The sequence below is a fragment of the Coturnix japonica genome, chromosome 1, assembly GCF_054131305.1.
Source record: "Coturnix japonica strain WE chromosome 1, WE-NBRP24, whole genome shotgun sequence".
Lineage (NCBI taxonomy): Eukaryota > Metazoa > Chordata > Aves > Galliformes > Phasianidae > Coturnix > Coturnix japonica.
The window spans coordinates 177,947,097-177,974,337 of record NC_140663.1 but is presented as its reverse complement, the minus strand read 5'-3'; the positions used below and the strand labels follow the sequence as shown (position 1 = coordinate 177,974,337).

At 48.9% G+C, this 27,241-nt stretch overlaps 4 protein-coding genes across 8 annotated transcripts in view; 2 read left to right on the top strand and 2 right to left on the bottom strand.

Moving 5' to 3' along the window:
* Positions 1 to 1,276, bottom strand: part of RAB6A (RAB6A, member RAS oncogene family) — a 53,018-nt gene extending 51,742 nt beyond the window's left edge. The window contains exons 1-2 of one of the 2 annotated variants that reach the window (XM_085536647.1): positions 1,048 to 1,276; positions 245 to 430 (exon numbers count right to left, since the gene is read on the bottom strand). The gene's annotated coding sequence lies outside the window, so the exon portion shown is untranslated. Of the gene's footprint in view, positions 1 to 244; positions 431 to 1,047 lie in introns of those variants that run through there. The other variant, XM_085536652.1, reaches the window with a different exon arrangement.
* Positions 1,277 to 2,634: 1,358 nt separating this feature from the next.
* Positions 2,635 to 10,653, top strand: MRPL48 (mitochondrial ribosomal protein L48). Its single transcript, XM_015852650.3, has 8 exons — positions 2,635 to 2,696; positions 4,032 to 4,084; positions 4,416 to 4,453; positions 5,368 to 5,453; positions 6,146 to 6,318; positions 7,501 to 7,603; positions 8,922 to 9,011; positions 10,364 to 10,653. Exons 1-8 carry the CDS (start codon positions 2,685 to 2,687, stop codon positions 10,436 to 10,438), a joined length of 630 nt encoding a protein of 209 aa, XP_015708136.2. The 5' UTR covers positions 2,635 to 2,684; the 3' UTR covers positions 10,439 to 10,653.
* Positions 10,654 to 12,394: 1,741 nt separating this feature from the next.
* COA4 (cytochrome c oxidase assembly factor 4 homolog) lies at positions 12,395 to 15,068 on the bottom strand. Of its 3 annotated transcripts, none has more exons than XM_085536663.1 (2): positions 14,947 to 15,068; positions 12,395 to 12,867 (listed from the first exon to the last, which is right to left on the bottom strand). In XM_085536663.1, exon 2 carries the CDS (start codon positions 12,843 to 12,845, stop codon positions 12,588 to 12,590), a length of 258 nt encoding a protein of 85 aa, XP_085392789.1. In that variant the 5' UTR covers positions 12,846 to 12,867; positions 14,947 to 15,068; the 3' UTR covers positions 12,395 to 12,587. The 3 variants fall into 3 exon arrangements, with proteins under 3 accessions (XP_085392789.1, XP_015708143.2, XP_085392791.1); XM_015852657.2 differs by lacking the exon at positions 14,947 to 15,068 and adding an exon at positions 14,040 to 14,150; XM_085536665.1 differs by lacking the exon at positions 14,947 to 15,068 and adding an exon at positions 13,245 to 13,267.
* On the top strand, positions 14,988 to 27,087 carry PAAF1 (proteasomal ATPase associated factor 1). 2 transcript variants are annotated; one of them, XM_085536624.1, is made up of 12 exons: positions 14,988 to 15,056; positions 15,142 to 15,182; positions 17,079 to 17,182; positions 17,615 to 17,704; positions 21,197 to 21,295; positions 21,891 to 22,000; positions 23,303 to 23,497; positions 23,802 to 23,893; positions 24,361 to 24,476; positions 24,948 to 25,030; positions 25,386 to 25,468; positions 26,717 to 27,087. In XM_085536624.1, exons 6-12 carry the CDS (start codon positions 21,928 to 21,930, stop codon positions 26,792 to 26,794), a joined length of 720 nt encoding a protein of 239 aa, XP_085392750.1. In that variant the 5' UTR covers positions 14,988 to 15,056; positions 15,142 to 15,182; positions 17,079 to 17,182; positions 17,615 to 17,704; positions 21,197 to 21,295; positions 21,891 to 21,927; the 3' UTR covers positions 26,795 to 27,087. The 2 variants fall into 2 exon arrangements, with proteins under 2 accessions (XP_085392750.1, XP_015708126.2); XM_015852640.3 differs by having other exon boundaries at positions 21,850 to 22,000.
* The last annotated feature ends 154 nt before the right edge of the window (positions 27,088 to 27,241 follow it).

Genomic DNA, 27,241 nt, shown 5'->3' with positions numbered 1-27,241 from the left:
TCTGGAAGTGAGATTAAAGGGCAGCACAATATCTGTTCCACATCAGCACTTCTGTCGTGTCCAGGAAGTGCCATAAAAACACAGCTCAGATGTGGGAGCCCGCATCCTTGCGAGGTATGGAGGTTGGATGCAAAGATGGAGCAGATCCCAAACAAGGCTGACAAGGTGGAAGTCCCATCTATAGCCTCACATAGAGTACAGAGCCCACCTGGGCTCTGCTTTTGTATGGACCTCATTCCCTCACCTTTCTTCTCTCCACAGATTAGATTGTGATGGAGACGCAGATCCAGTGTCAGGAGTGTGTCACAAGCTCCACTCGCTCTTCTAAGCAGTGCAGGGGCTGATAGGGTGGATCACGAAGCAGGAGGCAAATGTATGAGGAGTCTGGTCAGCAGTGGAGAGACTTGCCATGTCAATGAACGCTGATGATCTGGAAAAGAGAGGGGGAATCTATCACAAAGCCTGACAGCTCCAGCCAGAAGCAATGGGAGCAGTGATCAATCAGCACTTAGAGTGGCAGAGACAGGAGCAGTTTGCAAGGGGATGGCATTTCCTAAGCCACCCCTACAGACTATTGGGTTTGGTGGCAGACACCCTGAAACCATCTCCCCCCACCCAAGACAGCCAGGCAGACCTCACTGCCTACCTGACCTCCCATTGGAAGCACGTTACTCATTAGGAAAGGCTCCTTCAGCCCATTATTCCTATAGTATTTCACCTATTTTCAGAAGCAGCTACAGAGCCGCAATCTGTGATCGAAGTGCAACAAGGGCACAAGGATTTACCCCTTCATTAGCACAACAGCCAGCTTTAAAACAAACAAATAACACGAGTTTGTGTTTAGTTCTCCCACAAGCTGAGTGTGTGCCTGTATTACAGCCTGGATACCTCACACTGAAACCTCCCTTCATTTCCAACACCTCAGTTGACCCCACAACAGCAAAGTGGATGTTTGTTAAGGGCTAAGGTCCAGTCCTACCCCTGCAACCAATATGTACATAGAACAAACAGTATTTGCAATGATAGGTCCACACAGCAAGGCCTCACCAAATGGCCTTAGCATTATTTCTCTCAGTTCCTCTTAGGCTAGAATTGGACCTATAGCCCTTTCTCAGGCTCCAGGCTGGAGCAGGAGGCTGATGAGCCCCTGTGGGGTCCCTATATCGACCCTACAGCCGGCAGGGTCAGCGTTAGACCGGCTGAGGGCTCCTAAAAGCGGATGGCTCAGACCGAAGCTCCGCCGCCATCACCACAGCCGAGTTAATATGGCCGCCGCAAGGCGGGAACCGAGCACACAGGCTCAACATGGCGCCTCTCTGCTTTGATGGACGCAGCGGAGAGCCAATCAGCTTGCGAATAAGGGAGAGGAAGACCAATCAGCGAGCGATAAGAGAGGTAGAGAACCAATCGGTGCGCGGCGGGGCGGGTCTATCGGCTGTGTGGGCAAGGGAGAGACGGAGGCTGAAGTACCTCAGCCTTGGAGTACTGCAGGGTGCAAAGAGCCGTCATGGCGTGTTGTGATATAGACTTATAACAGCTAGTAAAGACATCTGAGATCCCCAACACACCCACACCGTGCCCACTGCCCGTGTATCTCAGTGCTGCATCCCCACGGTTCACAGAAAAACAGAATTATCAAGGTTGGAAAAGACCTAGTCCAACCATTCCCAATACTTCCAGGCTAAATCCTATTCCTCAGCACCACATCCCAGTCCATTATAACACTTAATGAGTGTGGGAATCAAATGTCGTTTCTGCGTTTAGAATAAGATAAGAATATTTTATTTCAAGGTCTCATTATCTAAGTGAAGCAATTTGTAGTTATTAGGTAGGAGTCATAGGTACAAAGACCGCAGCTCCTGTCTGTCCAGCTATCTGAAATAAAACTATTTTTGGTGCTGGAAAAATAGGACCTGAGTGATAAAAGATCCAAAGAGGATAAGTTAAAATAACAATATAACCGTATAAACTAGCAATGATATATGTTTTAACGTTTTGTTATATACACTGTAAAACCTACAAGTCATGCCATACCTAAGGATGTGCCTGAAGAGATATAGGGAAGGACTGGAATCACCACCACCCCCCCTGGTTCTTTGTTTAACAAAGGCCTTTGGGACAGAATGGAAGAAGCTTTAAAGGGAATCAACATATCAATGCGATAAGATACCGAGACATCTTGGAAACAAAAACAGCGGGATGGAGACTGACATGATAGCAAGTGAACTAACAGATTTCAGAATGTAATTAACAAATGCAAACCTCGGGTAAAATTGTAACCTGTAATACCCAACCAAAGGGGAGAGGGGAGGGGAAAACATATGGGAAAAAAGGTATAAAAACTGTAATATCATGTGGGTGTGGGTCCAGAGGAGAGCATGGGGATGCTCAGAGGATGGAGCACCTCTCTATGGAGACATGAGGGAGCTGGGGATGTGTAGCCTGGAGAATGGGGGTGAGAGGGGGGGCAGAGGGTGGGGATGGGGGGGAATACAGCCTTATTTGCCCCATACAGCTCCTCATCCTGCCCTTCCCCATCCCTAGGGTGGGAATTATACCCTATTGCCCTGTATTGGGAGGTGGGGGCGGAACGTGGAGTGAGGGCGGAACGCGAGGCGGAGCGGTGTTGGGGGTGCACCGGAGGGGGGGAGCGTTGTGAGCGGCGGACGCGGCCTGGAGGAGCGATGAGCATGGGGGTACCGAGGGGATGGGGATGGGATGGGAATGGGAATGGGAATGGGAATGGGGATGGGGGCGACACGGCTCTGGTAGGAGGTAGAGGACGGGAAGGAGAGGCCATGGTATCGTGCTGTGAAGGAGAGGGGCGGGCTTGAGTTGATCCTGGCATGGGGATGGTCTCTGCCCTGTTCTGGTGCTGGTTTGGAGGTGTAGGGCAGTTGTGGACCGGTTCTGATGGGCATGGAGATAGACCCACTTCTGGTACATCCAGAACCGTCCCTTGCAGCCTGTGGATGGGGCAGAAGCTCTCGCCCTTCCCTTAGCACACAGGGATGGTCCATTGACACCACAGCAGCCCCTGTCCTGTCACCACCTCCAGGGACTTGCCACGTCCTTCCCACCCTTTGTTTCTTTGGTTATGAGATGAGATGTGTAATTATTTCTTTGGTTATGAGATGAGATGTGTAATTAACCCTCCTCGTAATGATGCAGCCTGCCAGGGTGGTGGGAATGGCAAAGCAGAGCTCCCTGTTTCTCTCTATGTGGGTGGTGGATGAATTATAGAATGATAGAATGGCCTGGGTTGCAAAGGCCCACAGTGCTCATCCAGTTCCAACCCCCTGCTGTGTGCAGGGTCACCAACCAGCAGCCCAGGCTGCCCAGAGCCACATCCAGCCTGGCCTTGAATGCCTGCAGGGATGGGGCATCCACAGCCTCCTTGGGCAACCTGTTCCAGTGTGTCACCACCCTCTGGGTGTAAAACTTCCTCCTAAGATCCAACCTGAACCTCCCCTGTCTCACTTTAAAGCCATTCCCCCTTGTCCTATCAATGCCCACCCTCACAAACAGCCATTCCCCCTCCTGTTTATACGCTCCCTTCAAGTACTGGATGCCCACAATGAGGTCTCCCTGCAGCCTTCTCTTCTCCAAGCTAAACCAGCCCAGTTCCTTCAATCTTTCAATGGTTGTTAGAATGGGGTTGTCACTGCTCCACGTGGAACTACATGAGCTCAATGGTTGCCCACATGACTTATAGCTCAGAGGATGGTATGGGGGACGAGTGTGATCAGTATCTGTGGGGAGGAGAACCTCCCACCCAACTCATTCCATCCTGCAGCAGAGTAAGGGTGTGCAGGAGAAGGTGACTGTAATCATCCTCATCCTTTTGTCACCTTCTTCTGTGTTGTGGCAGTTTTCTGGAGTATAACAGTGTGGAAAGATCATAGAAATAGATCAGGAAGGTTTGGGGTACAGTCAGAGGCTCTCAGGTGTTGTTTCTATGGGGGTATTCTGGGAAACACTGGTACATAATCACTAAGTGTTCACCTTGTGATTGTGGTGCTGTGTTACAGGTGCTGTGCTTGAAAAAGGGAACGTTACTAAAGCAAGTGTTTGCACTCAGCCGGTGAGTCATAGAAATCAACTCCCTTAAATACATCACACTATAAGGTGTTGAGCACACTCGGTCGCCTCTACAAGCTGTGTCAGAAAACATATGGCTTTTATAAAGTAATTCTTGCTGAGGAAGGTCTTTAAATGGAGGAGGGAAGTCTTGGTGCTGATGTCTGGGAGCTGAAAGGCTGAAGGGTGAGGAGAGAGTCTCCTCAATAATGGAGTCTCATCTGTGACTGAGGGACATGAGGATGTGAGCCTTTGTTCAGGTGCTTTGGCCACAAGGGGAATGTTTCCACATCTGTGTGAAATTGGAGTTTTAACAGTAATCTTCTTTCCTACAGAGCAGCAACACCCAGAGAAAGTCATCTGTGTGCTGCAGGTAAGGCTTCTTGTCGTCAACATGCAAGCCAAAATTTTACCTTCCTTAAGGAAATGTTTTCCATTTGAGCATTCCTGCTTCCTTTTGGATGTCTTTTAGTCAGTCAGGCTGGTTAAATAACCAGAGTCCGTGATGTTCCCCCTGCACCTTTTTATTCCTAATCTTTTCTCCTGTTTTCACATTCCTGGTTGAGCAGATACTTGTTTGTGGCTTTATGCTGACACCATCCAGAGCCTGTTGGCTGTGTTACTGTCCACCTCAGTCAGGGTGAGGTCCCACTTTAACATTTATTGAGCTGGTGGAGTCCTCTGTAACAGTTTAAAGTAGAACTTGGTATTGATACAGAAGCATCTGTGTGCCTGAGCTCCTTGGTGTTCAATTTCTCTTTGCTGTTCTGTGCTTCCTTTATTAAAGTGAAAGCTGTTGAGGGTTTCATTTCATTCTGGGAAAGAAGTATAAATAAATCTGGTGCCATTTTGATTTGGCTTCCTAGCACATGCATGTTTGAACAAGGCTGAGTTTAAAATGAAGTGAGGCTCAGATCCATCATAATAGCATCACTGCTGTCATGCGAGATGTTTCATTAATATCCTCGCCATCCGCTGCTCTTTATTTTTTTGTTGTTTGGCTGAGAATTTACCTGGGAAATGAGTCATCTTTAATCTCTTTCTCCCTTCCCATTGCTCACCACTAACCAGCTGGGTATTGTAGCATGCTGGATGGGATATGCTGGGAGCTCAATGGCATAGAGGCCAGCTGAAGCTTGGCCTGCCCTTTCCTTCCCCCAAACAACTAAGGACATATTCACGTCCTCAGCACAGATTCCGGGCTCTCAAAGCACCAATAGCCATTTGTTAAAAGAAAAGATGTTTTCAGCTGAATGGCTTACGTGGTTGCTCTGCTTTCCTTTTCAGGTGATGCTCTTGTGAGTTTCCACAGACATTACAGATCCCGTCCCACACATGGCATTGGGAAGTACAAACATCTGCTCCCAAAGGAGGTAGGCACAAAAACTTCCTTATTGTGCTCGCTTTCAACTGACCCATCCACGTACAGTCTGACTCAAGCAATTATATTATTAGTTCTGTGGCTGATGAACCATGTTAAAAAGTGAGCACACATAAATATGTGTGAGTGTTTTGTCCAGCATGTTGTTTAATTTCAGTTGTTTAAGAGGGAGGAATCTCTTCCTACTGATGCATTTGACAAAGCACCTTCACGTGATTGCTGACTGCTGTGAGCAGGTTGTATTTGCACTTAAACTTTTCATGTTCTCTGGAATTGGAAGAGAAGACCATTTTTGCAAGGTGAAGAAACAATAACTCATCCAGACAGCTGCCTCGAAGGCAGGGGCTGGATTGAAAGCAGGTTGATTTGCACCCGTTGGTTTCTTCTGGAAGGAATTAATTGTGGTATGTATGGATTTTCTGGGCCACTTCTGTAGCGCTGCCATCCAAGGACTGAGCTGCTCAGCTTCAGAACATCTGCTAAGATAATGTCATCCCACTTTCAGAGGCAGGGAAAATGAGCACAGATGGGCTGTGATGTGTTCAACGTGGTTCAGCAAACCTTTGACAAACGAGAGTACACTAACTCAACCTCCTGTTTAACACAACAACAGTTAATGTCTTGTATTTCCAGCTGCAATGGGAGGAAACAAAAAAATGCTTTCTTTTCTTTCTTTTAATACAGGTTCCAAAGAGAAAAAGGGATAGAGTACAGATGAAAGAGATAAATGTTGGGACTGAACATGAGTACGGAGATATTAACATCCAGATGACTTCCTACGATATGTGTCTCGTGGAGCATTTTGCTCAATACGTGCATAAACTCTGCAACCAGCTGTCCATTAGAGTGAATGAAAGGTATAAAGAACACAGCTCTGTGTTGTTATCCATTGCAATCGCATTGCGGTAGGCTGTGTGAGGCTTGTCAATGAGTTTAGCTTCAAGTAAAGGGCATGATATAATCTCTGACAGATGCTCATTTAAAATCCCAATCTTCCATCGTCTGGAAGTTGTTCTCTTCGTGTTCTCTTTGAGCTTGTTTGTCTGCAGTTTGGGATGCTTTATTTGTGTAGGGCTGCAGTGGAATTGTTTGGGCTATGACTAAACGGATCTCAAGGAAAAATTGCTGTTGCCTTTTATTCCTATGGGGGGAAAAAAAAGACAAAAAAAGCCCTGAAGGCTGTGGATGTTGAGTCCAGGAATTCAGGCCTCAGTGCTGCTGGTTTGAATGAGTCTGAGGATTGTGACAGAGCTTCAGCAGTGCATCTGAGGAGCTGGAATCACTGCATTGCTGTAAGGAAGTCAGAATACTTAGCGGTGTTTGAAACAGCTATAAGTGTAACTCTCTAGTCACCGGTCCCAGCTTAATGCTGGTAAAACCCATCAAAAACCATTTTCTTTACGTTTGTGCACTTAGAACAGTCAGCCATAGGTCTGAAATCCTTTGTCCATTGATCGTTTTAGTCCCTCCGTGATGTTTTTGCACCAAGCGGCACTAAAAGCTGTGACACAACAGCAGCTGATGGGTGTCTGTTTATTTATTTTGAACATCAGGTAGGGAAGCTGAGGTGTCTGCATTAACAGTGACAGGAGAGCAGGATCTGATCCAGTCTCTGTACCCCTGTTAAATCACAGAGGTGAAAATAATGTCTTTTGAGTGACGTGTAGCAGCAGTGTTTTCAGCTCTGTTCCTAATGGGAATAGGAAGTCTATTGCAAAATAAGTAAGAACTTTTGCTTTAAAGCTCTCCTTCAGCTGTACAGGACTTAAAAGTTCTCTTTTTGATCGCATATGATTCTATGTTTGTAGCTGAAAGAGGTTTTGGCTGCCTGCAGTGTTGCAGGCTTCTCCCTTATCTCTTTCCAGTAAGGCACCCAGCTTCTGCCAGTGCTTGATTTGCAAGATACATTGTTTGCATAATTAATTCCTCATGAAAACTTAATCTCCTTCCACATTCTCCGCTGCTGGAAGTTGATTTGTTCCTGTAAAGTATCGCCAATCTCTCCTCCCTGTCCTAAGAACTGACTGTGCTTCCTGCAGCTACGCGATGCCCACCAAAACCAACGAAGTGCTGTTCTTGGAAGAACGAGGCTCCAAAATGCAGCTGGATGCAGTTCTCACCACCCACCAGAGGGTTGTCCAGGTATGAGCTGCCGGTTGCTGATAGTGCTGCGGCTCTTGTGCAGCACCTCGTATCTCAGAAGCTTTAACAAGAGGAGTTAAGTCCCTTCAACAATTGAAAGGTGTAATTTGTGTCTAACTCAAAGCACAAAGAAGTCTAATTAGGTTTCTTGCTAAAGGTTACTCATGAAATAGAAGGTAGAGAAGTGGTTCCTGGATCCTCTTAAAAGAGGGGTGGCCAGCAGGGAGAGGGGGGTGATTTTCCCTCTCTACTCAGCTCTTGTGAGGCCCCATCTGCAGTGCTGCATCCAGGTCTGGGGCCTCCAGCACAGGAAGGACGTGGAGCTCTTGGAGTGGGTGCAGAGGAGGCCACTAAGATGCTCAGAGGGCTGGAGCAGCTCTGATATGAGGAATGTTGAGGGAACTGGGCTGGTTTAGCTTGGAGAAGAGAAGGCTGCAGGGAGACCTCATTGTGGGCATCCAGTACTTGAAGGGAGCGAGTAAACAGGAGGGGGAACGGCTGTTTGTAAGGGTGGGCAGTGATAGGACAAGGGGGAATGGTTTGAAAGTGAGACAGGGGAGGTTTAGGTTGGATCTTAGGAGGAAGTTTTACACCCAGAGGGTGGTGACGCACTGGAACAGGTTGCCCAAGGAGGCTGTGGATGCCCCATCCCTGCAGGCATTCAAGGCCAGGCTGGATGTGGCTCTGGGCAGCCTGGGCTGCTGGTTGGTGACCCTGCACACAGCAGGGGGTTAAAACTACATGATCATCGTGGTCTTTTGCAACCATTCCAGGCCATTCTGTCATTCTATGATTCTGTTTCAGTCAGACAATTTACTATCTACTTTCTGCAGAACACAAAGGTTAGAAATATCATGTTAGAGGACAAACAATTGAACAAACTGGATGAAATGTGGAAATACTCATGTAGTATCAGCCAGTTCAAAGCTGTACAGTTAAGTAGGTGTTTCTCCTAAGTGACGCTTCACTGCTGCATATCTATAGCATGTTCCTGTGCTGCATGCTGAGTCTGAATTATTCCAAACCTTGACACAGGATTTTTCTTGCTAGGGAGATATGGTGCAATGTTAACACCAGGGCTTGCAAGTTTGCCATGACAGCTTTTGTGTAGAGTCTCATCTAAATGACAGGGATCCAAACCAAGAGCTTTGGGCTGTGCTATATACGAGGTGCGCACATGAAGCTGAGTGCTTCTCTAATGAGGGAGTTGAGTGCCCTGGGCTCATACTGAAATGGATTCCCGCTCTGTGCTGTTAGTAAAACAAGTCTGTTTTGCATTTGTTGTTCTTCTCCTGCAGTGCTTTCTTTCTTCTTTCAGATCAGCAGATTGAGCTCAACGTTTGCTCCAATACTCTTGGAAATTATTCAGAGTAATCAGCCTGAAGGGGTCCATCTGTTAATGAAAGAGGTATGCTTAATTTTATGCATTTAGAAGGCAGGTATGATGCATGATGTGAATTTGCTTAGAAAAGCACAGGTACCTAGTCCTGAGGCTGCCAATGTAGAGCTACCAACACCCAGGATCTCCCAGAACCAGGCCCTCACTTGACCTGTCAAACACCATTCCTTGTAATACTGGATGGGAGTTTTATTTCCCACTTATCCTTTTATAATTAGTGCTACAGAGGGAATCTTCCCAACCAGTCCCATAGATCTGTAGGAGTCAGCAAGTTGCTTTCCTTTGCCCATGTGGATTCCTCATGACTCAGAAGGGAATGCTCTTCTTTAACACTGCCTTCAACTTCTTACCTGGGAGTCACCAGGAATTTCATGGAGCTGGTAGCGAAGCTGGGACTAGAAACCCAAATGCTGTGCTCTGTTCTGATGGGATTTGCTCCGGGAAGGGTTCTGCAGAAACCACTAAGAGTTTTCTCAGCACTGAGGACTTCAAGACAGAATTATAGTCCCTAAACAGGACTCTTAATGCACCAGGTATAAGGAGATACTTAAACTACTGTTGCTTTACATTAAGACAGTTCCAGGTAATTCAGGGACTAAAAGATGTTACAGCTGGAAAGAGAAGACAGTACGCTAAATTCAAATGTCAAAACCATTTTCTTAATGGCCTTTGAAGAACATTTAGTTATCTCCAGCTCTGCAAAAAACACGAGGAATATAGGAGGAGGTCTCTGGAGTCCAGTAATCTCCTTTGCTTTGGTCACAGCCTTAGAACTGCCATCTCTTTCTTTAGTATATTTTGGCTGATAACTTTGTCTCTGGAGGGAGAGCTGTGACATTGTGCCATTTGCAAAGTCACTGTAGTCTGATGCAGGGAGCCCAGGGGAAAGACCCGAGCTGGCTTTGTAAGACTGGAAACAGAGAGAGATTAAAGCTTTAGGATGCCCTGACAAAGCTCTGGAGGAGGTGGCAGGTCTCTGTAAGGACACGATGCAGAGCTGATAGCACAGTGTCAGTGCTCACTCTTTCCAAAAGTCACTTCTCAACTCGAAGACTTCGGTTTGATAGCTGCATTTAACACATGTTCTACAGCTTGCCCCTACTTTTCTGTTTCCTGTGCCATTTTTTGTGTCATAAATACTCATCTTCAAACTGCAGCTGGTAGCTCCCTCAGAACTTCAGCAGTGAGGAGGAGCCTCCAAGGCTGAATTGGGGCCACAAAGGAGTCCCGCTACATTGGTTCAGCTGATGCTTCACTCTTTCACTTTTCACTGGTGCACTTAGGGAGAAGGTTTGTATTTCTCTTGATTTGGGAAGTACTCGAGGTGATTTTTGACGTGCTGTTTCTTTTCCTCTCTACAGCACACGGAATCTGACTTCAAGAGTCGATTGAAGTCCCGACCTGAACTGGAAGAGCTGCTGGCCCAGATGAGCTGAGGTGCTGGAGAACACTCAGTCCATTTCAGAGCCATCCCTGGGAGTGAGAGGCTGATCTTCCTCAGCTGCTCAAGCCTCCAGAAAGTTGAATTGTGAGCTCTGTACTGACAAGGAGAAACTTCCACCGTTGTGAAGTGTCTCATCTTAATAAGGACAAATACGTATGTTTGTATCTGTCTTGTTTGCGATGTGAACGAAAAGGGTCCACGGTGAAATCTGGTTTTACTTTTCTGAGTTCTCCATTTTTGGCACGTTTTGCCTTTGGTTTGTGAGCATTTGCTGCTTTAGCCTGCAGAATAAGTGAACAGTGATAACCTGAATTGCTCCTTGAGACAAAACTGCTCAGATCTAAAACTGAAGGCTTAGAACTCAAGGAAGCTTAGAAATATAGAATCTCCAAATCTATAACTGGTTCATTTATCAGTCTGAGCAAGGTGACGGCCAGCAGGGATTCTGCTGTAGTGACCTCCCAGGACAAAAGACTCCCAAACACTTCCCTATCATTGCAATCTAAGTTCTCCCAGCTGCTGCTGTGGAACGGGACTGTCGTGCTCTTTTCTACAGCTGAAGGCTGGAACATCATGTTCTCATACAGCTGCATAGATCAGAGCTCTGCCAACTTGAATGGAGCTTCAGAACACTGGGAAGTTGGGGATGAGCATCCCTGAGCAGCTGAACAATTAACTCAGCAGAGGGAGGAAGGTTGGAGCCATCTGTCAGGCAGTGTATGCTAAATTACTCCTTGATTTCAGATTTGCCTTTCACGCCATGAAAGATGTTTCTCCCTGGATCCCTCAAGCCAGGCCCTTTGGAAAGGGAGAAATCACCGTGCCTTGAAAGCACAAAGCGCAGAGTATGAGGAATTTCCCATAATGGTGCACTAAGGCAGGGAGAGAAAGTAAAACCTGAAAGCGTGGCAAGCTGTCAGCAGTTCAGGAAGCAGAGACAAAAGCTGTTTGCAGAGCTGCAACCCGACAGCTCCGTGCCAGCACAGGAATGCTGATCATCCCTGCTAACACTGAGCTCCAGGCTGCCCGTCTGCTCCTTCCCCCAGCCCTGGCTTTATACATAGCAGTGCTGAGTTGTGGGCTCAGGGTTCGGCTGCTCCTGCAAAACACGGAAAGGAGCTTTTGCTTGGAAGTATCCATATAGACACGGGGTGGAAGAGGTTACAGCACCCAAGTTTCTGCTGTGCTCCTTGTATTTCTGAATGCTTAAGGCTGGGAGGTTGGAACTGGGTGATCCTTAAGGTCCTTCCAACCCAAATCATCCTGTGATTCTAAAGCTGCTTTAATTAAGGCTGAGACTGCCTGGTCACACCATCCTTTGGGTAAGCATGCTCTAATCAAATTTCAGCCCTGTTTTGGACACTTAGAGGAGATAAGGATAGATTTGGGTTTTTCATAGGGACTCTTTGGGACCAATAGGGACCCATAGAGAGACCCCATAGAAACCCATGGAGACACCATAGAGGCACATAGTGACACATTGAGAGAAGTTGGGACCCATAGAAACCACACAGAGACTCCATATAGACACATAGGAACACAAACCATTTCCCTATGAAATATGAACCTATGAAATATGAACCATTTCCCTGCTATATTTGGAGGTCTATAGAAGACCTACAGAAACCTCAAGCTTCCCTTCCAAACCGAGAGAGGGTTTGGCTCCTGTTTTTACAGCTTATGAGGTTAATTGGGGCTGTACCTCACCTCTCTTCTTCCTCCACCCCAAATATTCCTGGGCCTTCCCAGAAGGGAGCAGCTCACCCTCCAGAGGCTGAAAGCTTTGAGAAAGGCAGAGTGGATATATATATATATATATATATATCCTGCCCCAGTTTGGGTGCTTTGGGCTGTTGCCTCATTGCTTAAACCTTTATTCTATGGTCCCCACCGTGATGCAGCAATCCCAATCCCCTCCGTGCTTTGCAGAATGACGCGGAGTTCTTCATTTGTGAGGACAAATGCCATCAGATTTAATTTCCTGCCTTCAAATTAAGATGATTGAACCAAGATAACAACCCGCTTTATAAAAAAAATAACAGGAAAAATAATAGGAAACGTGTCCCATAGCACAGCCGGAATCCTTGGGGCACCGATAGAGGTGTCAGGGTGTCCCAATATGGGGTTCAGTCCTGGGGGTCTCATTCTCTATGGGGGGAGCATTGAGGTGGGTTGGGGTGCAGCTCCTCGGGCTGCGGGCGCTGCTGCCGGGCCATGCACTGTCGGAAGGCCTGGACCTGAGCCTGGCAGCGCCGCCAGTCCCGCTGCTCCGCCATGCACTCCTGCAGCGCCCAGTGCTGCTCTGCACAGCCCGTCCGCGACACCATGGCCTCCACTGGGTCCTCCTCCTCTTCCTCCTGTGATTTAGGACGGCTCCAGGTATGTCCAGGCTTTGCCATCACTCTGGTTCCTGGCGTGGGGCTGAAGGGTGATAGCAGACATCAGGGTGTTGCCTCCCATGAGTGCCCTGATTGGGGGCACCTTCTATTTGGGTCATACAAAACCACCACCTTCCTTCCCCCCCCCCCCACACAGCCTATGGGTCCACCCCATACAATCCCCACAGCACCCAGAACCTCCCATATAATCCCTAAGAGACACCCAGAACCTCCCATACTTCTATGGGTACCCAGAAACTCCCATAGAATCCCTAAGAGACACCCAGAACCTCCCATACTTCTATGGATACCCATAAACTCCCATATAATCCCTAAGAGACACCCAGAACCTCCCATACCTCTATGGGTACCCAGAAAATCCCATATAATCCCTAAGAGACACCCAGAACATCCCCATACCTCTATTAGCTCTCAATAGGACCCCATGGTGCCCAGCACCTTCTATACCTCTATGGGCACCCAGTACCACCCCATAGCACCCAGAACTACTCACATCCCCCCCCAGGGGTGCCCAGCAGCCCCCATATACCCCCTATAGCACCCAATAGCACCCATAAAACCCAATATTCCCCCATATCCCCTCAAGGGGGCTCAGAACCTCTCATACCCCTATGAACACTCAGCATCCCGGTGTGCCACCTACCGCACCCCACTCCCCTGTGGGTGCTCAGGGGTCCTCAATATCAACCAGCACACCCTATACAACCCCCTAGAGAACCCAGCACCTCCCATATCTCTATGGGTACCCATAAACTCCCATATAATCCCTAAGAGACACCCAGCACCTCCCATACTTCTATGGGTACCCATAAACTCTCATATAATCCCTAAGAGACACACAGCACCCCCCATACTTCTATGGATACCCATAAACTCCCATATAATCCCTAAGAGACACCCGGCACCTCCCATACTTCTATGGATACCCATAAACTCCCATATAATCCCTAAGAGACACCCAGAACATCCCCATACCTCTATTAGCTCTCAATAGGACCCCATGGTGCCCAGCACCTTCTATACCTCTATGGGCACCCAGTACCACCCCATAGCAGCCCTATAGCAACCAGAACTACTCACGTACCCCCCCAGGGGTGCCCAGCAGCCCCCATACACCCCCCATAGCACCCAATACCACCCATAAAACCCAATATCCCCCCATATGCCCCTAAGGGGGCTCAGAACCTCTCATACCCCTATGAACACTCAGCATCCTGGTGTGCCTCCCACCGCACCCCACTCCCCTATGGGTGCTCAGTAGTCCTCAATATCAACCAGCACACCCTATACAAGCCCCCAGAGCACCCAGCACCTCCCATATCTCTATAGGTACCCATAAACTCCCATATAATCCCTAAGAGACACCCAGTACCTCCCATACCTCTATGGGTACCCATAAACTCCCATATAATCCCTAAGAGACACCCAGAACCTCCCATACTTCTATGGATACCCAGAAACTCCCATATAATCCCTAAGAGCACCCAGCACCCCCCATATAATCCCTAAGAGACACCCAGCACCTCCCATACCTCTATGGGTACCCAGAAACTCCCATATAATCCCTAAGAGACACCCGGCACCTCCCATACTTCTATGGATACCCATAAACTCCCATATAATCCCTAAGAGACACCCAGCACCTCCCATACTTCTATGGGTACCCATAAACTCCCATATAATCCCTAAGAGACACCCAGCACCTCCCACACTTCTATGGGTACCCATAAACTCCCATACAATCCCTAAGAGACACCCAGAACCTCCCATACTTCTATGGGTACCCATAAAGTCCCATATAATCCCTAAGAGACACCCAGCACCTCCCATACTTCTATTGATACCCATAAACTCCCATATAATCCCTAAGAGACACCCAGAACATCCCCATACCTCTATTAGCTCTCAATAGGACCCCATGGTGCCCAGCACCTTCTATACCTCTATGGGCACCCAGTACCACCCCATAGCACCCAGAACTACTCACGTACCCCCCCAAGGGTGCCCAGCAGCCCCCATACACCCCCCATAGCACCCAATACCACCCATAAAACCCAATATCCCCCCATATCCCCTCAATGGGGCTCAGAACCTCTCATACCCCTATGACGGGAAGGAGGAAGGCGGAACAGGAAGGGGGGCGGGGGGGTGTAGACTCAAGATGGCGGCGGCGACGCTGAGGATCCAGAGCGACTGGAGTCAGGCGCTGAGGTGGGAGCTGCCCCTCGGTCCCTTTCCAGCCCTTATATCTCCTTCTCCCGGCCCCTTCGGTCACCGTCGATCTTTTTCTCCGCAGGAGGGATGAGGGCGAGGCCTGGTTGAGTTGCCGCAGCCCGGGTGAGCGCTGAGGGGCGGCCTGTGGTGCTGCTGGGTCGGGGTGGTGAGGCCTTAAGGGACGGGGAACTGAAGTGTTGGCTTAGGGCTGGGGTCTGTGGGGTCTCAGTGGGGATCTGTGGGGTCTGTTGGGTCTCAGTGGGGTTCTGTGGGGTCTCTGTGGGGATCTATGGGGTCTGTTGGGTCTCAGTGGGGATCTGTGGGGTCTCTGTGGGGATCTATGGGGTCTGTGGGGTTTCCGTGGGGATATATGGGGTCTATGGGGTCTCAGTGGGGTCTCTGTGGGGATATGTGGGGATCTATGGGGTCTCTGTGGGGATCTATGGGGTCTATGGGGATCGATGGGGTCTCTATGGCGATCTATGGGGTCTATGGGGTCTCTGTGGGGATATATGGGATCTATGGGGTCTCTGTGGGGATCTATGGGGTCTCTGTGGGGATCTATGGGGTCTCTGTGGGGATCTATGGGATCTATGGGGTCTCTATGGGGGTCTGTTGGGTCTCTATGGGGATCTATGGGGTCTATGTGGTCTCTGTGGGGAACTATGGGGGGTCTATAGGAATCGATGGGGTCTCTATGGGGTCTATGGGGTCTCTATGGCGATCTATGGGGTCTATGGGGTCTCTATGGCGATCTATGGGGTCTCTGTGGGGATATATGGGGGAATCTGTGGTTCTGTGGTTTGAGGGAAATCTGGGGGTTAGAAGGAGGGAGAGAGGAGAGTTTTGGGGGGGGACTCTGTGGACTTGAAGATCTTCAAGGTCTTTTACAGCCTGATTCTCTGACTTTCTAGGTTAGGAGTAGGAGAAAGGTGGTTGGTGGTGTTGGGAGGGGGGGGAGATGAAGATGGTTGGGGTGGGCGGTGTGTGAGGAGAGAGGACAGTTCTGGGGGAGATAAATGAATCTATGGGTTAAGAAGAGAGAATGAGAGTGGTTTGGGTTGGGGAGATGAGGTTAGGAGGGTTTGAGGGTGGCTTGGTGAGGCCTTGTGGGTTAGAGGACAATGCTTATCAAGATGGGAGTTAGGAAGCAGTGAGATTGGTTTGAGGTAATGAGGGCAGTTTAGGGGGTGGTCAGGGATAAGGGCAGGGTGAAGGTGGTTTGGGGAGTGGGGGTGAGAATAATCTGGTGGGGGCCAGGTTAGGAGACTCCTTTGGATTAGGAGAGGGTGGGAGTGTTTTTGGAGGGTGCCTGTGGGTTAGGTGAGGGTGAGGATGCTTTGGGAGAGGCCTTGGCATTAGAAAGAGGGAGTGGGGGTGGTTTTGCAGGAGGCACTGTAGGTTAGGAGAAGATTGAAGGTTTGTGGGGGGATGCTGTGGGTAAAGTGGAGGGGTGAGGGTGGTTTATGGGGCACCCCGTGGGTTAGGATGGTTTGAGAAGTGCCTGTGGATTAGGAGGGTGGTGAAGGTGAAATGAGGGGAGGCTGTGAGTTAGGAAGAGGGGAGTGATGGCAGTTTGGGGGAGCTCCATGAGTTAGGAGAGGGTGAGGGTTAGGGTTAGAGGAGTCATAAAATCATCATAGAGTGATAGAATGGCCTGGGTTGCAAAGGACCACAACGATCATCCAGCTCCAACCCCCTGCTATGTGCAGGGTCACCAACCAGCAGCCCAGGCTGCCCAGAGCCTTGAATGCCTGCAGGGATGGGGCATCCACAGCCTCCTTGGGCAACATGTTCCTGTGCATTAGGAGGTGGTGAGGGTGGTTTTGGGGGGGTAGAGGGCAGAGTCCTGTGGGTTAGGAGGAGGGAATGAGAATGATTTGTTGGGAGGGGTACTTAAGAGGGTGTAAGGATAGTTTGTGGGCACCTGCAGGTTAAGAAGGGGGTTGAAGGTGGTTTAGAGATGAATCCTGTTTGTTAAACATGATGAAGGTGAGCTGATGGCTGCTATCTCTACAGGGAAGCCCACGCTGTATGGCAGCCTGACCCGCCGTGGGCTCAGCACCGAGGGTGTCCCTGACATCGCTGCCTCCGAGGGCTTTGTGGTCGGCGAAGTCACCAAGGTGAGGGGGCTGGGGGGAAATGTGGGGTTAGTAACCCCATTCCACACATAGAGGGGCCATAGCCTTAGGGCAGCTGAAATAGTAGCTGTCACCTCGTCTCCCTCTGTGCAGTGCCCAGGCCTCTCTGGCTTTGTGGTCGGTCTCTTCTCCAATGTGACGGTAGTAGGTTGAGAGTTGATGGCCTCAAGTTGCACCAGGGGTGGATCAGGTGTGTCTCTTGGTGTGCCTTGGGGATGTAGCACTAAGAGACATGGGCATGATAGGGGTGGGCTGGGGTTGGGCATGGGGATCTAAGTGTTCATTTCAAAGGTTGCAGTTGATGTAGTAGTATTTCTCTGCTTCTCTCACCACCGTTCTCTGTATGTTGTTTGTGCCTCAGGGGTTTACGAGTGTTTCAGATGGACTAACAGCCCTTCTGTTACTCTCCCATAGAAAAGCATTCTCATTTCTTGCCCTCATGAAAATGTGTCCACCAAATTCTTGGCACCCTACACAACTTTTGCCAGGATTCATCAGAAAAGTGTAAGTAACTTTGCTAAGTAAGAAAGAAATGGGAGTGAATGCATGATTTTATGATGCATCTGACTGCTGTGTGCCTGGTCAGGTGATGGCTTTGTGTATAAACTGGTTAATAAACCACATCAGGCCTTAAAATAACAGAAACAATCCTGGTTAAGCTTCACACACACAAAAAAAAAGGTGTGAGATTCTATAGATGTTTGTGTGTATCTCTAAAACGAATCTGTTTTATTTCATGGCTGTTTGTGCTGTTGGAGTCCTGGAGGTTTCTGAAGTTCAAATTGCCTTGTAAGAGTTGTAATAAACTGAATGCTCAACTGGGACTGGGTAATATTTGGGTCTGACTTTGTTTTCTCCTTTGATACTAAATAAATTAAAAGATCCAAGTGATTTCCACCCACGAGAATCCTGATTTCCCTGTATTTCTTAGGTTATTATACTCAATAAGTACTGGAGTTTACTTATTGCTCCCTGCAAGGGGGTGTAGTAGAGGAGTAATTGTAGAGGAGTCTGAGGGTGACAGCTAAAAGAACCAAAGGGATGTGAGAGGAATTGGGCCAGGGTTTATGGCTGGCTTCCCAGAACAGATCAGGGCTGAATGCTCAGGGCTGTGGATCCCAGAACTAGGTGTGATGGAGCTGTAGGTATTAGAGCATTTCCTCTTCTAGTTCAGTCACTTTGGGTTTAGCCATTCTCTTGTAAGTGCTCTAATCTGCTCATATTCTGTTCCATGTTGAATTCCACTGTGAAGCCATTAGATGAATTAGTCTGTATAAAATAAGCCAACCCACAAGACACAAGCAGCTCCGTGCACTGAGCTCTTCGTCTTTGATTAAATCTCCCCCTGCTTTGCAGTGCCTGTTTGCTGTCATTTAATTTTATATTTAATTTATAATAACGTATATTTATGAACTTGCCACTTACTTTAATAAGAACCTGCTTGTTTTATTGAGCAATCCTCTTTCTTGTACCTCTGCAACCTGGAGGTGCAACCAGCACAGCTTCTCCTTGATATGGAGCAATCAACTTGGACTTGAAATCTCCTTTCTGCACTGTGGAGGAAGACACACCTTGGCTTTGCTGGGCAGTGGTCTGTGCATCTGCTGAATGCTTCACCCTAATAGGGAAATGATCCAAGAAGTGATGGAGCCTGCACACACAGCCAGCTGCCCTAATGGGAGCCCCTGATGGCTTCTAGTGAAGCACTACACCTGACTTGTGAATTATTGAGTAAATAGTTGTGATAAACTCAGCAGAAAGTGCTGAAAAGCGAACTTGGTGTTAATGGAGCCCGAAAGCAACATAAATCAAGATGCGTTTTGACACAGAGGCGATTCCACATCTCTGCAGCTGTTTTAAGAGGCAATGGGGCTGTGCTGAGCCCAGCCTTGGCACAGAGGCAGCTCCTGAGGCAGAGGTGAATCACTTCTCCGAGCTCTGTGCTACTGAAGAGTCCCCAGCTGCCCTTTTGTGTGATAAATGCGGTCAACGTTCGCAGCACAGCAAAATGGAAGTGCAGGCAGAAGTGTTGAGTCTGCTGGCAGAGGGGTGTGATGGGTTGCAGCTGTGCTGCAGAGCTCCTCTGGCAGCAGCTCAACCGATATCCATTAACATGTAGATGAGTTTGAAGCTCGGCTCCTGTTGCCCTGCTTACCTGCTGCTGCTTGTTCTGAGTGCTCCTTGCTTGTTTCTGTCTCCCTCCTGAGCATCTGTGGGTGTTGCACATCAGCGAGGTGCTTTGTTCCTGCATTGCATCCTTCACAAGCTGCTTTTGGCTTAATAGAGAGCAAACTGCCTCAGATTGGTCACCCAGTCACCCAGATTAATCATATGTAAGTGAATGTGTTTAATGACTTTCTTAATAGCTGAGGCACTCGTGCTTCTACATCTTCTAACTCCTCTTTTAATTCCCAGTCTGGCTTTATTTAAAGCGGAGGCACAAACCCTGGGCAGTTCATGTGCATGATAAGGTGCCATAAGAACTGCTGTCTGCAGTGCTGATGCTGGCATTAACCCTTGTTCTAATGAAACCCAGGTGTTTTTTTCTGCCTTTTATTGCTGCAGTCCATATTGGAAACCTCTGTCTTGCATTGTGCTCCTGCAGCTCGGAAAGCAAATGGGATCCTGGGCTCCATCAGCAGAGGGGTGGCCAGCAGGGACAGGGAGGGGATTGTCCCTCTCTGCTCTGCCCTCGTGAGGCCCCATCTGCAGTGCTGTGTCCAGGTCTGGGGCTCTTAATACAAGACAGGGAGCTGTTGGAGAGGGTGCAGAGGAGGCCACAAAGATGCTCAGAGGGCTGCAGCACCTCCCATACAAAGACAGGCTGAGGGAGCTGGGCTTGTTCAGCATGGAGAAGAGAAGGCTGCGGGGTGACCTCATTGCAGCCTGCCAGGACCTGAAGGGAGCCTATAAACAGAAGGGGAGTCAACTCTGTGAAAGGGCAGATAACAGCAGGACAAGGGGAAATGGTTTGGAGTTGAAGGAGGGCAGATTGAGGTTGGATGTCAGGGGGAAGTTGTTTACAGAGTGGTGAGGTGCTGGGACAGCTGCCCAGAGAGGCTGTGGATGCCCCGTCCATCCCTGGAGGTGTTCAAGGCCAGCTTGGATGGGGCCCTGGGCAGCCTGGGCTGGTATCAATGTGGAGGTTGGTGGCCCTGCATGTGGTGGGGGGTTGGAGCTTCATGATCCTTGAGGTCCCTTCCAACCCATGCTATTCTATGATCTCAGGTGTGGGATGCCTGTTATCTTGCATCACTTCATCCCCAAATACAACACAGTTGTAGACAATACATGTCTAGCGTTGTGGGAATGGTGATCCTCTTACAAGAGTGCAAGTTTAACATCTGTTCTCTTCAAAGGTACCCACGTGTGTTGGTGTTAATGCAGAGCATGCAGTTGTTTGTACCCTGCTATGACAGAGCCCATCTGAGGAGACAGAAGAACAAGTTTTCTGTCTGGTTGGTGGCAATTGGAAAAAATCTGGGGTGCTTTGTGCCATCTTCTGGTCCCCCAGCTCATCTCATCATAGAATGACCTGGGTTGCAAAGACCCACAGTGCTCATCCAGCTCCAACCCCCTGCTGTGTGCAGGGTCACCAACCAGCAGCCCAGGCTGCCCAGAGCCACATCCAGCCTGGCCTTGAATGCCTGCAGGGATGGGGCATCCACAGCCTCCTTGGGCAACCTGTTTGTCTCCTTATCCTCTCATCATGTAAAGGCTTAGTTAATGCCTCACAATGTGTTGAGTTTGAGGAGACAAAGTCAGTGAGCTTAAGGGTGTTAAGTGTTAGGAGGTCTGTTACCAAGCTGAGATCTTTAGCTGAACGAATGGGCACCTCCATATGTTTTAAAGCATTAAGCGATCTGTCTTGGTGAGATAATTGTGCTGGATGATGTACTGAGCACATCTCCTATGGAGTTTTACATTCTCGAGCAGGAATTGCTGTGTACAGAATCACCTGAATCTGACATGGTTTGTGTTTTGTCCCTCCTGCAGATTACATGTCTGGATATTTCCAGTGGTGGAGGGCTCGGCGTATCTACCAGCACAGATGGGACCATGAAGATCTGGCAGGCTGCAAATGGAGAAATAAGAGTAAGAGCAGCAGCTCTGTTTGGTGTTGTGTTGTTGCCTTTGTCACTGCATAGTCATTCAGCCATAACCTGGGGCTGTCTGCATGCTGTGAGCAGGAGAGGGTCTGGATTGAAAAGCTAATGGGAATCTGTGCACCTTAGAGGTTTTCTGTTGTGTCTGTTGATAATTACAACTGCACTGAAAAGAAAGAATGTTCATCAGTGTGATGAGAGCTCAGAGATGGAGGTAACTGACAGCTCCTAGCAGTGCAGGCACTGCTTTGTTCTGTGCTAGAGTAGAGGGAAAGAGCAAACTGCACATGACATTTAATCTGTTATTAGAAACAATCCCTTTGCTGTGCAGTGAGCTATTCATGTAGCAGGGTGAAGCTCAAAGCAGACCTTATTGCCTGCCTGGGATTCAGATAAACCTGTTCCAGGAGTGCAGCCCTGGAGGATCTGAGCTGAATCCTCTGCCCATGTGGTAACACTCATCTCTCCAATGTCATAGCTCAAAAATTGCTTGGCTTGAGGGTGATGACAATGGAACTAGCATGAAGTTCTTTGTTTTTCCAGAGACTATTGGAAGGCCATGTGTATGATGTGAATTGTTGCAGGTTTTTCCCATCGGGCCTCGTGGTTCTGAGTGGGGGAATGGATGCCCAGCTAAAGATCTGGTCAGCAGAAGACGCCAGCTGCGTAGTGACGTTTAAAGGTCACAAAGGAGGTACAGATTATTTAGCCTTTAAAATGCTTAACCTGCTGTGCGTGTCATTGCATTGCACCCAAGGGCTGACGTTCAGTCCCCAACCTGCTGCACCTCATGCTGTGTGTTTGTGTTAGATGGCAGAAGTTTTTTCAGCCTCCCAGAATAAGAAGATCAGTGGTTGCTGTGTTAAACAGCTGGAACTTTCTCTTGCTGAGCTGAGGTAGGACACAGAGGTGGAGCTGTGACCTGCATTAGTAGCATTGCTGCTCGCAAGTCAATGCCTCCTGCTTATTCCCAGCTCATCGTGCTTACCTTCAGTTGCTCCAGAGCCTCTTCCTTTTTTGCCTTTGCCTAGAAAAGCATGAAGCAGCTTTAAGAGGCATGCAGAAAATGGACAGGCAGTTATTGCCTTGAGGATTCCATTCTCCCTTTCAACACCATGCGCAGCTGCAAGGATTCTTCAATGACTATTTCTTTGTAGAGCCTGGAATAAGCTTGTTCATTCTTAGATGTTTGGCTCTGCCCCTATTGATGCTGCTGGAGATGACAGTAAATTCCTTAAATAGAGGATTCCTGGTCCACCTTCTGTGGTGGCTTAAGGGCTATTTGCTGTGATTGATACAAACTCTTCCAACTGATGCTGTTTTAGTCCCAGTGGATTGCAGGGCATGGATGAGAACCTGTTTAACTTGTTTTGCATTGAACATGCTATTTTGGTGTGATCTAACTGCATGACTTTAAAACACTTTGACACACGTATCCTTGTAAGCAACACATGGTAGGCAGTGTGATGGCATTGAGTCAGAACAGCTCTGTTTGGCTCCTGATGACTCCAAGGTTCATCTTCAGAACTCCAGCCTGAACTGCTTGGCTTCCACTGATTCAGGCTTCACCTGTCATTTCAGTTAGTGATGTTTAATGACACCTTCTATAGGGAAAGTGTTCATTAAGTCTTCTGACCACTGAACCACTGGGGGTTTGACCAGGAGATTACTAGAAATCCCTTCCAACCTCACCCACTGTGAAGTTATTGGTAGCATCCCCACCCCTGTGCAGCGTGATGGCTCCCATGCTGATATACTGGGAGCTGCTGCCTTTCACACGGACCTCTTTCAAAGGCTGTAGCTCCCTTCCCCTGTGCTGCACCTCCCATTATTTGCCTGTGTGCCACCTCTGTCCCCTGCTATGCTCTCTGGTGGCTCTTTGGAGCCAGTGCCTTGGGACTTGTAGGTGGGTCCGTGGTTGCCTCGGGGAAATATATGCCCTTCTCAGCCTTTACCTTCTGTGCTGTCTCTGAACTCAGCCTTTGCTTTGATGCAGGTATTTTGGATACTGCCATTGTGGATCGGGGAAGAAACGTCCTTTCCTGCTCTAGGGATGGCACTGCACGCCTCTGGGACTGCGGCAAATCCTCGTGTCTGGGTGTCATTGCTGACTGTGGCTCTCCCATCAATGGCATCGCTGTGGGCACTGCTGACGACTCAGTGAACCTGGGCACGCCTGACAAAGCTCCCAGTAAGGAACATTCTTAAAGGACAGCCTTTATTTTCCCTTAGTTTTGTCAGCTGGTGCTGCAGGTGTCATTCAGAGAGCGTGGCATGCAGCTGTATGCCCTCACTAGGTCACCAGCATATATCTCTATGGAGGAATTCAGCCTTATCTTCCAGTTTGGGTGATTAAGGCTGCAGTCTTGTTGGCTACTGGCCTGCTTTGCATAAGAGGGATGTTGCTGTGGGTTCAGCAGTTGTGATCCCAGCCATCAGACTTGAGGACTGTCGTCTCCCTGTGCTGCTGGAGTTAAACTGTGTTTTCCTCTCAGGTGAACGTGAGATTGGGACAGAAGGGAAAATCCTGCTGCTGGCTCGAGAAGACAAGAAGCTGCAAGGAGTTGGGCTGCAGAGCAGGCAGCCGGTAAGGGGGCTGAGACTATCAGTAGTGCTTCAAAATAACCCTGTGCAGGAGGGGATGGGAACCAGCACTGAGCACACACTGGTTTTGTGCTCCAGGTCCTGTGGCACTCCCCTGAGTGTGCTTAAGTGCTGCTATCTATCCAGCTCTCTGGGGAGCATTGTCTTTGGCTGGGGTCCCAAGTTGCAGTATTCTCCCCTGTATTTATTCAGAGAAAGAGAGACTAAAGACCAGTATAAAGGGATCCTTTCTCTCCTGTTTTTCTGGCTAGGTTTATACGTGGGGGGTTGAGGAGTAAGAATTGCTTGTGTGTTCCACACAGGTATGTGGCAAGCTAAACAGCAGCCAGTAGATGTCATTGAGAATGCAGGAACTGAAGCTGAGTAAATTGCTGTCCTATTCCTGGCTGTCCTGTGGCTGCTTTGGCACATCTGTGAGATCTCACACTTTGCCGTTCTTTATATTCCCAGGTGTTCCTCTTTGATGGATCTGATGCCTTCAATTGCTGCACATTCCTCTCAAGTACCTATTTCCTAGCAGGGACTCAGGATGGGAACATCTATCAGCTGGATGTGAGAAACACCAAGTGAGTACATACGTGGGGCTGCAAGTCTTGAACCACAATTGTGGTTGGTTGTTTTCCTCCGAGGAAGAGTCAGATCAAAGGTGCTGGCAGACAGTGGAGGTGGATACAGCCCAGACAGTGGCACTGTGAGCTTAGGAACCCCTTGCAGCCTTTTCTTTCTCTTGGGTAACATTCAAGAAGATGCTTTGGCAGGAGCTGCTCTGAGGTGGCTTTTAGTTGTTGTAAAGGGCAGACTCTAAGCAAGGAGCATCCAGATGGATGGGTGAGGACAGAGGAGCCTGGCATGGAATAATCTAAAAAGTCTTTCAATCATATAAGCTCCAAACTTGTGGCTGTTTTGGTAGGGATAATCCCCATGTTCTTGTCTATCTTTTAATCACTACCTCACGTTCTGCTTTCAGCACTCAGACATTGGGATGGGTTTTGATTTGTCCATAACGTTCTTCTTCTTTCCATTCCTCTTTTTTCCAGTGCTCCAATCCAAATCATTCACAGATCAGGAGCACCAGTGCTTTCTCTGCTCCCATACAGAGATGGATTCATTGCCAGCCAAGGTAACTCAAGTGCTGTGTGTAGATCATAGACTTGAGCTGAGCAGTTCTGTGCTCCTTATGCCCACTCTTACATACAAACACAGGATGTCCGAGCCACTAGGAGAGGGTTTCACACAGTGTCCATTGCAAAAAGTTAATGTAGTGGAAGCATCCTATTATGTAGTTGCTTTTTGCCTTGTGATTTTTCTTGTGCTCCCCCATATCATGGCCTGCAAGGAGCTTCTCAGTCATTAGAGCCTTTTCTTGGGCATTTCTGCTGGGCTCATAGTGCTGTTTATAGAAAGAACGTGGCCTGTTTTTACTCATCACTCAATATTCCTTCCTTCCTTCCTTGGTGTTCCTTCTGCTTGTGTAGGTGATGGAACGTGCTTTATCATTCAGCAAGACCTCGATTATGTCATCGACCTCACTGAGGCAGATTGTGACCCTGTGTACAAGGTAAGGCCCACAGTGCTCATCCAGCTCCAACCTCCTGCTGTGTGCAGTGGGGGACAGTGAGACCCATAGAGACACATATGGACCCCGCTGAGACCCATAAGAGACCCCATAGAGGCACATAGGGACCACATTGAAACCCATAGATACCCATAGGAAGACATTTGGGCCCATAGATACCCATAAGAGACCCCATAGAGGCACATAGCAACCCATAGGGGGGACATTGGGACACATAGGGACACATAGTGACCCATAGGGAGACACTGGGACCCATAGGGGGACATTGGGACACATAGGGACCCCATGGATTACAGTGGGGGACAGTGAGACCCATAGAGACACATAGGGACCCTGCTGAGACCCATAAGAGACCCCATAGAGGCACATAGGGACCACATTGAAACCCATAGATACCCATAGGAAGACATTTGGGCCCATAGATACCCATAAGAGACCCCATGGAGACCCCATAGAGGCACATAGCAACCCATAGGGGGGACATTGGGACACATAGGGACACATAGTGACCCATAGGGAGACACTGGGACCCATAGGGGGACATTGGGACACATAGGGACCCCATGGATTACAGTGGGGGACAGTGAGACCCATAGAGACACATAAGGACCATAGTCACCAACCAGCAGCCCAGGCTGCCCAGAGCCACATCCAGCCTGGCCTTGAATGCCTGCAGGGATGGGGCATCCACAGCCTCCTTGGGCAACCTGTTCCAGTGCGTCACCACCCTCTGGGTGTAAAACTTCCTCCTCAGATCCAACCTAAACCTCCCCTGTCTCACTTTAAACCATTCCCCCTTGTCCTATCACTGCCCACCCTCACAAACAGCCATTCCCCCTCCTGTTTACTCGCTCCCTTCAAGTACTGGATGCCCACAATGAGGTCTCCCCGCAGCCTTCTCTTCTCCAAACTAAACAAGCCCAGTTCCCTCAACCTTTCCTCATATCAGAGCTGCTCCAGCCCTCTGGCCATCTTAGTGGTCTCCTTTGGACCCACTCAAGAGCTCCACATCCTTCCTGTGCTGGAGGCCCCAGGCCTGGATGCAGCACTGCAGATGGGGCCTCACAAGAGCCGAGTAAAGGGTGACAATCACCTCCCTGTCCCTGCTGGCCACCCCTTTCAATGCAGCCCAGCACACAGTTGCACTTGGCCTTATTGAACCTCATTGTGTTCTCCCACCCAGCTTTGTTGGCTTATTGCATTATTTCCCCCCCCACCCCCTTGTTTCAGGTCGCTCAGTGGGAGAAGCAGATCTACACGTGCTGCAGGGACGGCGTGGTGCGGCGGTACCAGCTGGGAGACCTGTAGGGGTTAATGGGGGGGTCTGTGAGCTACATGGATATGTGTGTTATAGGGTCTGTGAGCTACATGGATATGTGTGTTATAGGGTCTGTGAGCAACATGGCTGTGTGTGTTATGGGGTCTATGAGCAACATGGCTGTGTGTGTTATGGGGTCTATGGGGTCTATGAGGGAGGGATGGGGCTGATGTTATGGCTGTTTCTGCTCATTTCTGCCCCTTCCAGCCCCTTTTTATCTGCTATGAGGTGGATTTGGGTGTTAAATCGAGGCTGTGGGCTGAAATAAAGCCGCTTTCATAGAGTCTGTGTGGAGGAAAAGTCGGTGTTAATCTTAAAGCCCCGAGTGGGTTGTTTGGTACAAAATGGCGGCGGGTGGCGCTGAAAGAACTACAACTCCCATCGTGCTCCGCGCCAACGGAACCGGAAATGTGTCCTAGAGCCGGAAGTGCGGCCTA